We start from the raw sequence: 12,677 nt of genomic DNA, 5'->3' as shown, positions 1-12,677 counted from the left end.
TAGTTTAGTATGATATATTTAGATACCGACATTTCAGTAAACTAGTTTAACATCATATAGTTAGGTATGGAATTTTCAGTACACTTATGTTTTTACGTATTTTCTTATGTGTCACTAATTCACTACAATAAATTTAGGTACAGGCATTTCGGTATACTAATTTAGTAAAATATATTATGATACGGATGTTTAGGTACATTAATTAGGGAAAGTTAAATAAATTTAATGAATTAAAATGTATATAATAATAAATTTAATGTAATAACATTAAATAAGTTATCTAGTAAATACAAAAACAAAAATATAATATGAATTTGAATTAAGTACACATTAAGGGATTAAAATCAATATTCAATCTAATACTAGATTTTTATTAAATTTTAATCTTCTTGAAGGATTAAAGTTCAAAAACCCTTTTATTCTAATATCACAACAGAAACAATTTTTTAAAAGCACCAAACTACCAAACTAGCCCTAACACACAAGGCAGGAGATGAATTCAAACACTTCCATTAAAAGTAAGACAACTACACCCAACCAAAAAAAAAAAAAAAAACCACAACCCTATTAGATAAAATCTCTGCAAAGCTTTGGTAGAAATCTGAGTTTTCCTTGTTCAATATTTCAGGGAGTTCTCAATATCCACCACAAACCGGTACTTCACATCCTTCTTTATAAGCCTCTCAATTGCTTCATTCACATACTGAATCGGAACTATTTCTATGTTGGGATATATTTTCTGAGCAGCACAGAAGTCTAGCATTTCTTGCATCTCTTTCGTACCACCCGCCACGCTACCAGATATCGATTTCATACCTGTGAAAAAAAAAAAAAAAAAAAAAAAATTAAAGATCACTGCATCTTGTTCAGTTAATCAGTAAACTACTGCATTGTTTAATGTAGCATAAAATCACTAATTTTCTAAATTTTAAAAACACCAAAACTTTGAGCAATGAAAATGTTGCAGTACCCAGAATTAGGCTCATAGGACTCAGTTTAACTTCATTTGGAGCCCCAACCATGACAAGAACGCCGGCAGTCTTCAGAAGCGACATGTACATATCAAATGAGTGATCAGCAGATACCGTATCGATGATGAAGTCGAGGGATTTAGCCATGGCCTGCATAAAATGAAGGTTAATACAATCATTACATACAAATATACAACAACTCATAACATAGTGCAAATAATGACCAAATTTGGAAGGCTTGTGCATTTCTACCTTCATCTTTTCTTGGTCGGATGAGACCACGAAATTGTCTGCACCAAGCAGAGTTAGAGACTCCTCTTTCTTTGATGTGCTTGTGCTGAAAACTGTTACATTCAGTCCGAAAGCCTTACCAAATTTCACGGCTAAGTGACCAAGACCGCCGAGCCCAATCACGCCTAGTGATTTACCGGGTTGGTTCATCTTATGGCGTATCATTGGAGAATAGACAGTAATGCCGGCGCAAAAGAAGAGGTGCTGCTGAAGCCAATGGATAGGATTCTGCTATCCTGAAGCAGTACCTGTATAAATTCAAATACATAACCAACAATGTCATTGATTTCTCAGGGAATTGAAAAACTTGCCTTATAATTCCTTGAGCATTAGGCAATTAGGTTATATGATGCTGACATAACATGAAATATCAACAACCCCGTTAATGCTTATTTTAACACGTTGATTAGTAACGCTACATGGCAATGCAACTGTTATCAAACTAAAAGATTTCTGATGAGAGGACACAAACGACACCAACCTTTTGGGGACAACAATGTAAGTGGAAAATCCACCTTTCGTCATGGTACCATCGACGTCAAGACGATTGTAAGTGTAAACAACTCATTTTTCACAGTAAACTTCAAGACCATCATTACAGTAATCACAATTTCTGCATGAATTAATATAAGTTCCCACTCCAACATGATCACCAACTTTGAATCCGCGAACATTTGAACCGACCTCTTGCACAATGCCGGCGATCTCATGTCTGTAATTTGTACATTAAGCAGTAGTTAACTAAGAATTAATCATATGATAAAAATAAAATCATGAGTTAATGGATGCACATATATACGTACCCAGGCACTAAAGGATAGGTGGCATCTCCATGTTTGTTCCTTGTCCAAACCACTTCAGCATAGCAAACTCCACAGTGTGTGATCTTTATGGAAACATCGTCACTCCCAACAGCCCTGCAGATTCATTAACAAACTCATTGTTAATTAAGCAGTACGTTTAGCATGCAAATTATTAATTAATTAATCGAAATCGAGCGTACCGGCGGGCAAATTTGTAAGGGGAAAGAACCCCAGACTCATCTCTTGCAGCCCATCCCAGGCAATCCTCCCCCTTATTTGCGTTTTCTGAGCTCATGTTGCTTGCACATATATATATATATATATATATATGTAAGAGATCGAACGAGATCGACAAGTAGTTGTGGGTTTGTTGATATATAGTAAAACGAGACCTATTTATATACTTGCGATAGGGTATAAGGAGGATGTAACGATGACGCAAGGGCATGCGCATATATCACTTCATCATAACTATTTGAGAAAGAAATTAACAAGGAAAAAGGTGGTCACGACTCTTATCTCTTATGTTCATGGAAGTGGACCTATTTTTAAACCGTATTAACTAATTAAAATAATGATTATGGAATATTGGATCCTAAAGTCTCCTAATTGATTATGTTTGAGGATTAATGTGCCGACTCTATATACAGTAGCTTAAAGGTGGAGAGAAAAAATTGAGTTGAGAATCCTATGATTGGCGGATGTATTGAACCTCGACCGAAAAAGCATTTGACCCAACCGAAGATCGAGTAGGAGAGAGGAGACGATCGCCTTCTCTCAATGTGTGGCTTCACTGCAAAAATTGACTAAGTAGCTCGAACGTTTTCTTTTCCTTCTTAAATTGGTATGACATAACCTGGAGAAAAACTTACTAAAAATACCACTAGAGCATAGTAATATGACGTCTATAGTGGAGTTTTGAGAATGAAATAGGCATTGTAATATTAATTTTTAATAACTTAGAGATACTAACCATACTTTGATACAAATTGTTAGCATCTCGAATGAGTGCCCTAAATCAGCACCTAACTAAAATTTAAATTCAGACAGGAACGAATCAAACGAAACGACTAGTCGTAAATGATGAGACATTTTTAAACCATCAAAATAATTTCCCTCCACACACACACACTCTCTCTCTGTGTCCCGCTGCGCAGTCCCACAATGACTGACACACAGCGCACTGCTCCGTCCTAATTCAAACTGCAAACCCTAATCTCCCCAATTCCCTTCTCCGATTCTTCCATTTCCGATGTCCTCCAACGGCCCCGATGAGCCCTGCAACTCCGAGACCGAACCGGAAACAATAGCCCTAAGAATCAAGCAGAAGCGCTCCCGCCGCGTGAGCTTCGCCGACACCGAGATCACCTCCGTCCACATATTCAACCGCGACGAGGAGTACGACACACCTCCCGACCCCAAGCCCCGACCCAGCTCTCAAAACGACGTCGCACAGGCCGAGAACCCGGTGATAGGGTTTTTTAGGGACTTGGGCGGTGACAGCGACGATTTTAGGGATTCCGAGGACGATGACCAAAACGACGACGGGAGGAAGTCGTTTTTCAGGCCAAATGGATCGCCCTCTCCTGGGAGTAGTGTTCCGGGCTCTGCTACCTCCAACGACGGTAAGCTATAAATTTTATCTTATTTTTTTTATTAATTAGTAATTAATACACAATTAGGAAAGTAAAGGAAGATTCTTTAGAGGATGTTAGCACTTAATGGCTTATGTAATTGGTGCTTTATATTACCAGCTTACGTTATAATCGACTTTAAATTACTTGTATAGGCTGCAGATAATTGAATTTTTAACTACATAGATTCTTGTTTGTCTAGGTAGTAATTCCACCGAGTAAAAAATTCAAGTGTCTTGGTCGAAAATTATAGTGTTTTTTATGATTTATTTTTGCAGAAGACAATTTCTTTGGCCCTGTATCGGCCAATTTCATTAGACCAGGACGGTTATCTGAATCCGCGGCCTCAGATGACATTCATGAAGCTACATTGGATACTACAGCATTTTCAATGCATTACCGCAGTCTTGCAAGGTCAGACTCCGGAGGAGATCTCAAGACCCCAACGGCAGTGCGCCTTGCCTTTGAAGAGAGGACACGCCAATCCATAATACCAGTGTTACTGATTCTGGAAGTCTCATGTCTCTAACAAAACCGAAGATGCTTACTCCTCAGTCTTCGGTCCCTGCTGATAAGGTTAGAAGTGGCGAAGATTCGAATGACATGAGTATTACAGAAGAAAACCCACATAAGTACGAATATGGAAGACTATCTCCCTCATTAGATGCACTTTTGGCAGCAGGCAGCAAGGATCTGCATGCTGACTCTGTTGCTGTCCCTGCCAGTTCAATGTCACCAAAGAGGGATGAGGTATCTGCATCAGATGAAAATGAGATTGGCCACATGAGAAATGGTAGAACTACTGAAATGGGCAATTTTGGCACTAATGACACGCCTAATGAGGCAGAATCAGTTTCTCGTATCAAGTTGAGTGAGGCAAATGGTGGTTCTTTTCATCAAACTGCTTATGATGCCTCATCTAACAGAGGTCGTAATCCAGCTGCTGGTGACTTCGTTGATGGCCAAATCCAGACTCTGAATCAATTAAACAATGTAAGGATGTCTTTTGCAATCAGGATTTGATAGACCCATTAGCAGTTTGGTTTGATCTCATCCATTTGGTATTTTAAATTAGTAGATTTGATGATGCATGTCTTAGACTCTTTGTTGTTGTTGTGAGGATTGTGGTTGTGGTGTTGTTAGAAGGGTGAAATTTCATGCACTTGAACCAAAAAGGTCCTGCCAGTGTATATGATTTTATGTACTTCGAAAACAAGTTTTAATAATGGTTCAAACAGAGAGTGCCAGTAGCTGATTTGGAAATTTGGAGTGTAGCCATCTTATAGCTTTTGTTGTTTGATAAAATGGATTGCGACTGTTTTGTGGCCGTGGGAAATAAATACTGGACTTTTCTATGGTTGGGTTTTGTAACAAAATAATGTGTGAGAAACCCCCTGTTTACCAAAAAAAAAAAAAAATAGTGTGTGAGAATGAAGGTAATGTAGTAGCTTTTATGTGAGATTAAGTTGTTTGAGGTTGATGAAATTTGGCTGTTCAAACATGAAGGGTTTCAGTAGAAAAATTTGGAAGTTGGATATTTGGATTGGACAACAGAAGCTGATACTTTAGTTTTCAGCTGGAGTAAATGGCCTCAGTTGCCAAAGATTTTGTCTAGTAGTCTAGTTGCTGTGATGGATGATGATTTATCATATTAAAGTACATTTTTAATTTTAATTTTCATCATGTTATTATTGTAGTTGCATGTCCATAATCAACTTGTTCTATACTGAAATACACATTTTACCATTATTCCATTCGATCTACACCAAAAAGAAACTAAATATCTGTTGTTATCTTATTAATAGCATCATCTTAGAGTTATCATGCTTGACAATTCAGGACTGGTCCTATTCCTGTCGACTTTAGCTTGCATAATTGATGCATTATTAGTGCTTGCATTCTAGTTAACTATTCATTCTATTATATTATATGTTTACATTACCAGTGAAGAAAACGGGAAGTGTTAAAAAATTAGATAAATGTGAGTTTTTGTATCGGTGAACTGATGCACAGGTTTGTTTGCAGGTGAATAAGGAATTTACTGAAGTTGGATCTCCAAGGGATATGAAAAAATTGGAGTTAACTGCTGTTAATGGCAAAGTCCTACCAGAATTCAATAGTGAAGCACTTCAGTTTAATGTGTTTGTCCAGCATGAACCTGCTTATCAACATTCAAGTCAAGGCATGGTTCAAGAATATTCTCTTAAGGAGAAAACATATAATAGAGATCAACATTTGGACCAACAATATAGATCACCGATGGAGGGGTCCATATTATTGTTATCTGCTAGACATCAGCAATCGGTTTGGAATACTCCTAATTTGGCAAGACACTCAAGGATAGTGACTCCATCCTCGAAACAACCAGGTTCCTTTTTAAGTGCGGAACACACAAAACATAATGAGTGGGTTTCATCAATTCAGAAAAGTATTTCTAGATTCACACTTCCTGAGCCTTCTCCTTGTGCTTCTAGTCTCAAAGATGGAATTGAAAAATTAAAATGTAGATTATCAAGTTACTCATCTGTGAATTCTCCCATAAAGAATGTTATGGCTGACATTAGCAAAGATCTCCAATGCAAATTTTCTAATTCTCCTACTGCTTGTTTAGAGAAGCAAACAGCTATGCCTGATCTCAACAGTGGACAGAAAAGCTTATGTAACACGAATAGCAATGGGAATGAGAACCCAATAAACATCAGTATGTTGAGCCAGGTTAACGAGACCACAGACCTTGATAAAGATGAAGAGCCTCAGCATAGCATGGTTACAGACACTCCTTTGAAGGATACATTTGGCACACCAAGAAAAGCAGTGGCTTCACCCTCTCAGCTGTCAATATCAGGAAGCAAAATGACACAGCACCTCTTGATGTTAGAAATTCCCACTGAAGGATTATTGGTTTCTGCTGGAACTGCTCCCATATTGGCAGGTGAGCGAGAAGATAATCCTCCCCATCTGCAAATTGAATCTGAAAAGAACTTCCAATCACCTTCAAGAGGTGCAGTCATTCTAAACTGCCCAGATAAAAGCATTCCAGGTGGAGCAGAACCACTGCATTCTAAACCATATGTCTGCAGCAGCACGACTGAACAATACCTTCAGGTCTGTATATTTGCTAAATTTTAAAGGGACATGGACACGGGGCCTATGTTTTATACCACACAGATTTGTTCGGCTTTGCATTCCATGCTCATTCTATACACAGTAGGCTGGGTGTTGGGCTAATATTTACTCAAATTTGAAAACAGCTTTATATAGTTTCCCATGCTTTAGTTGGCTGCTGTTAAATACTAGGCTGTTCTATTTAGAGATATCATTACTTGTTCTGTGTTGCTTAGGGGTTTGACATTTTGTTCGGCAAATGGTCAATGCAGAGCCCTTCCAGTAAAGAGTCAGCTGAGAACCCCTCCACGAAAGGGCGAACTCAGGGTCCACCCCGGGAGAATCCAATCCTGAATTCTACTGGGAGAAAGGTAACTCAGAGTCCCCTCAAGAAAGTGCCAAGTCAGAGTCCCCACAGGAAAGAATCAACTCCGAGTCCTCCCAGAAAAGAACTTACTCTGAGTCCTGGAAGAGAACCAATTCGAAGTCCCTTTGTGAAAGAGCTAACTCGAAGTCCTATCGTGAGAGACCCAATTCAAAGTCCTATTGTGAGAGAGCCAATTCGTAGTCCCTTCATAAAAGATATGAATTGGAGTCCCTCAAGAAAAGAGTCAACAGATAGCCCCTCCAGGCTGGATTCATCTTATGCAGCTGACACTGAGAATATGCAACCCTTTGCTGGGAAAGGCCTAGTATCTCACGAGTCCAATTCAAATAGTCATCCTAGTAGTGATGACTGTTATCAGGGAGTGTATAATTCACATAGTCCATTTACAGGGCAAGATTCAGAAAAATCTGTTGGACGGAAACGACGAAACCTAGGAATAATTTCTGAGGATGGATACTGTACAGATATGATCCCCAGCATCCAGAAAAGCCCGAAAGTTCCCAGAAGTGAGAACTGCAATCCAGAGTTCATGCTGCATCAGTCAAATAAAGGTTACGATGGCAGAGTGAAGTGTGGGGGCGATACAACATGGAAGTGCTGGACTGATGTGTGTGTACTATTTCATGTTTTGTGATAATCTACTTGAATAGCCAGGTTTTCTGGCAGATATGATAAGTATTTTATTTTCATACCTTTTCTTACTTCAGTTTTCCCTCTTGCAGATTTTAGTAAAATTCTCAGGAGATACGGAACAACTGCTTTCTCCATTGGCAAGAAAACTAAATTTAAGAGCGGTATATTCCTTTTTTTAATTACTTCCTCCCAAGTAAAATCTAATCTGGGTGATAGAATTAACCATCTTATGGTTAGGCTTGTTATCTGTATCTGTTGGTTGACATTGCTGTTTTATCATGATCATGTAGATCGGTGTGCTGGATGATATGCTGGTCCACCTATTGAAAGCTAAAAAATATGGGACATTGTGTTCTGAGGTCCAGTCTCAGGTTTGCTGAATTAAATGGTCAATCAGGGTCTGTTATGGACATGTTTACATATTATAGTCGGACCAGATAGCATTCTTTAAATCTAATAGAACTTCTACACTTTCAATTTTTATGCTAATAATGGTATTTACTGTGTACAGAAGTTTGACTGCATCAATGTTGGGCATAAAAGGTGGTGTCTTTCATCATGCCTTTTTTTTTTTTTTTTTTTTTTTTTTTGAATTCTTACCTGTCCAGGAATGTGGGTTAGCTTAATAAGCATTGACATTAACCTTTGCAGAGTAGCTGAAGCAAGATTGCTGCTTTGTAAAATAGTGTATGAAAAGGCAAAATTGCAGTTAATGCAAGTGAAGCGCGATAAATTACAGGTTTGCATTTTTTTTAAATATTAATTAAGGTTGGCTCTCTTATGTTTTTCATTTCTAGATATGCATACAGTTTGTCACCTGGACTTATACTTGCCTGCAGAGTAGAGTACAGCTCTTCCGCTCTGCAATTCAGAAGTCTCAGATGCTGAAATTGAATTACATTCGTTGTCAGTCTGAACCTAGTGAATGGCAGACTCATGTTGATGATAGTCATCATCAGTCCTCTCTAGTTAATTCTGAGGGTGAACAAGAGGTAATCATCAACTCTAAGATTGGGGATCTATTTACCATTTTCTTTGTCCCTGTAATCGTAGCTTCAGTAATTGTTCTTGGCAATTTATCTGTCCGGTGTTTCTCTAATTTTTAACAGCAGGATTTTAAACACTTACGAAAACTGTTGCAAAGATTATAAACCAGAGAATCCTTTTGTAACTACAAAGCAAGGTGAATGATTTTTTTTGTTTTTTTTATTTTAAAAAAGCCATTACATGAGAATGTATATTTGCAATAGAAATGCGATTTTATTAATTTCTAGGCAGACCCTACTTTATTGGGAATATATTAATCAGAGTTAAGTACTATTCTTTAAAGTTTTCCTGTGAACCAAATTCCAAGAAAGATGCAGTAAATAAAATTATTAGTAGAATTTGAAAACAGGTGACAGGTTTCTGTTATAAAACGTTCCAGAAAATTAAATAAGATGAATACAGCATAAGAAAGCCGTTCTTCTTCCTTTGTCTTTCTCAAACAACCAGTTCAACTTATAGATATTACAAAAAATAATTATGTGAAGATAATGAAGTTTCAGGTCATGAGTTTTGTTTATATAAACCTTTTATTGTCAGGCTTCCTATGATAATGTAAGCACAATGAGGCAGGAGCTTAAAGCTTTAGACAGAGATGGCACTATACACTTCTAGCCGTTGACCTAGTGGCACTTGTCTCGAGTTAATACAAGAACGATATGTGTTTTTTGTGAGTTGTATGCCAAATTATGGCTAGCCAACTACATATATTACTCAGTCCACATGTTTCCATTTCTGTTTTCTTAATTAAAAACACAGTAAACTGATACAAATTTAGTTTCCTTCGGGTAAACTTGTACGGCGATAGAACACCCGATTCATCTGTTGCGGCCCATCCCAAGCAGTTTCCATTTTCACTACTCGTCTGTGAGTTCATGATTGATAACTTGTTGCAAATATGCAGAGGGATCCCCAGAAGTTGGGAAGAAATTAAAGAGATATTTTACTTTGCGAGAGTAATGATATCTTGAAGGAAAATACCGAAGATTGTTGAAAAATGTCGTTTTGCTCTTGTTTTTGGGTTTTGGTTTCTAAGAGAAACGCCTATTAATTTTAAGCAAAACTAATGAAAAGAATTTGAAAACTTTGAGTTTTAATGATAAGGACAAAATAAAGAGTAAAGTGATTAGTATCAGAATTAACTTTTTAGTGTAAAAATATGATTTTTTGTTAAAGTAACAGTACCATGATCTTTTCGTTAAAATTTTCCTAATTTTACCATTTATATACAGCTATGTACAGTGAGTATAGAAAAACGGTGACGAGAGAGTATGCGCGATCACCTCCATTAACGGACGTACGCAGTGACGACTCCTCCTCACTGTCCCACTACATAGGTAATCAATCAATAATATTTGTTACATAACACCTCCACTAGCGTAATTCTTCTCATGAATTATTTGTCATTTTTAACGGGTGTGTAGGACCCTAGTAATTGCATGTACGCATAGGTTACCCATCAGCGATTGCACTAAGAAAAATAAAATATAGTAATTATAATTTTTGACTTTTAAAACTTTGTAAACCTCCTTTTCATTTTTCGTCATTGAACCGTATGTGTCTGTGTGAATTAAAAACAAGGCACGAAAGGAAGAAAGTTTAGTGTTCCACTTAAAAATGCGTGGACACATATTAAGTGATACGAAGCATATAGGAGCTAGGTTTTATACATGGATGCAACCTTACGTGTAAACACTTAAGTCAAACAAGTGGACAAAACCTATTAAATGATGGGAGCATGTGGAGTTGTTGGGCTTCTTACAGAGACTAACATACTATGTTACTATGCAGAAAATTATGTGTTCATCCTAAATTAATTGACGATAGAGTAAGTAATCTAATTGCTTAGAAGAACATACAATATCCCTTTTTTAACTTTTTGATGCGTGACAACATCCTATATCTTCGTAGAAACAAAAAATATAGATATATGCATAAGAACAAAAACGATAAGGTTGGGTTTGTTTTTGGTCAAATAGAAAATTTATTGCCAACACATCATAATTATAAAAGAAGAGGCCCAATTGCATGAAAGGCACACAAAAAGATATGGACCCCCAGAACAAAGCACAAAACAAAGTTTCGAGCCCAGAAACGGAAAAATCCTACAATCCAACCTGAGCTGCCGTCGCGGCAGCATCGTCGAGAAATAGAGATTCAGCCAAATCCGCATAAATGATGGAATCGACGACTCCAACAACTTTCAGAAAACACCAATAGAAGAGGACAGCAATCACAAACAAAAGAAAGCTAGTGAGATATGAACCACCGGCAACAAGGTCACAGAAGGGAATAAAAGCCACTGAGGACAAATCAAGGGGAGGTGGTGGTGTGAACACCTGCGTAGGAGCTCTACGCACTTCCCTAGAGAATCGCATCAAAACGCGTTGAAGGAGAGTGACCGCAGATTCGTACATTTGTGGGGTGGAACAAAGCCGGAGCCAGATGGGAAGGATGGGAAAGGGAAGGAGTAAAATTATGGAGATAGAGGATGGGAAAGGGGAATCGAAATTGATGATAAAGATTTGGATTGATGGGAAAGGAAAACAGAGAATGGGGAAGGGGAATCAAATTTGATGGCTGAGGTTTCGAAATTCAAAGCACAGGGGAGATACCCAGCGGAAAAACACAGGGAAAGAAGCTAACAACTAGAAAAAGAAAAGGAAACAGGGGAAAAAGAGAGCCACCAACCCTAGCCTTAACTAGGGCCAGCAGCTGAGGAGGATGGAGGACTGGGAAACTACTGCACACACATGCGCGAAGGAACGAAGAGCCAGCAGCTGAGGAGGATGAAGGACTAGGAAACTACTGCGCACACAGGCGAGAAGGAACTCTCACAGGAAATGAGAGAAAACCTCTCACGGGGAGAGAATATCGAATTTTTGTCGAGTTTCGTGCCTCGCTAAAAGGTTGGGTTTGGTACGAGTAAAAAGGAATTCCCGTGTCTCTTCCCAGGAGTTGAGAAATGTAAGATTCTTTACCTGCCCTTGGTAATTACCCGTATCATTTTCTTTTCTTTCCCATATTTCGTATGTGTAAATTGAAAACAAAATTTGTTTCATTTCCAGATGCATACTTGAATTTACAAAATGACTTGCTTGAAACAAGTGCTTTGTTATCGTGACGTCCCGTATAAGCTATGTGACATTGTATGATTAGTTCATAACATCATGGTATAGGTCTACCCATTCACACAAAAGCCCAAATTTCAAATTCTAAGGGGCATTGATCATAAGAAAAACGTAGTTAGTGTTTGCCATCCCATCTAGGGCTGGTTGTGGCTAATTAAGGATCCTAGGGCAAAAACTAAGTTAGGCCCTTGGCAATACAAAATTTTCATAAACACTCAAATGTGACGCAGTCATTGCCAGTTACTACTACGGTCTAGTGGTATTTACCTTCACTTGTAAGTGAAAGGTCTTAGTTTCGATTCTTGCCAAAAATCAAATTTGAACCATATTATTATGATTAGCCCTAATGTGAGGATTAGCCCACTCCCTCACTCCCGTAGCATATTATCGTTTGTTAAAATAAAAATAAAAAATATGATGCAACCATTATTTCAGTCTGTCCTTTTTTTGTCTCCGCTCTCACCTTCACACCTAAATATGGTTATTTTCCAACCACCAGGCTGATGCACTATCATGCAATAGAAGAGAAAAATGAGGCTATTGTTATATAATATGATTGGATCATAGATTATTCATATTTATGGGCGCATACCTGTTTGGGCCTTAAATATTAGGTTTGGACAAAAGAGAAATGACTGGGTTAAAAGGTTGTGGTTCTCGGCCCAATACTGATTTCT

General features: G+C 37.9%; 1 protein-coding gene and 1 pseudogene across 1 annotated transcript; one reads left to right on the top strand and one right to left on the bottom strand.

Moving 5' to 3' along the window:
• Positions 1 to 352: 352 nt before the first annotated feature.
• Positions 353 to 2,421, bottom strand: LOC103951785 (annotated as a pseudogene).
• Positions 2,422 to 3,183: 762 nt separating this feature from the next.
• On the top strand, positions 3,184 to 9,601 carry LOC103951783. The gene is given in 11 exon segments (XM_048579282.1): positions 3,184 to 3,690; positions 3,978 to 4,174; positions 4,177 to 4,692; positions 5,725 to 6,804; positions 7,077 to 7,799; positions 7,915 to 7,986; positions 8,116 to 8,196; positions 8,337 to 8,368; positions 8,477 to 8,564; positions 8,665 to 8,817; positions 9,410 to 9,601. Coding segments are annotated over 11 exon segments (3,390 nt in total). The 5' UTR covers positions 3,184 to 3,317; the 3' UTR covers positions 9,485 to 9,601.
• The last annotated feature ends 3,076 nt before the right edge of the window (positions 9,602 to 12,677 follow it).

The sequence above is a fragment of a genome, unplaced genomic scaffold, assembly GCF_019419815.1.
Source record: "Pyrus x bretschneideri cultivar Hongxiangsu unplaced genomic scaffold, Pyrus_bretschneideri_v1 Contig13, whole genome shotgun sequence".
Classification (NCBI taxonomy): Eukaryota; Viridiplantae; Streptophyta; class Magnoliopsida; order Rosales; family Rosaceae; genus Pyrus; species Pyrus x bretschneideri.
The sequence above is the reverse complement of the archived record's forward strand: the minus strand, read 5'-3'. Positions and strand labels throughout refer to the sequence as shown.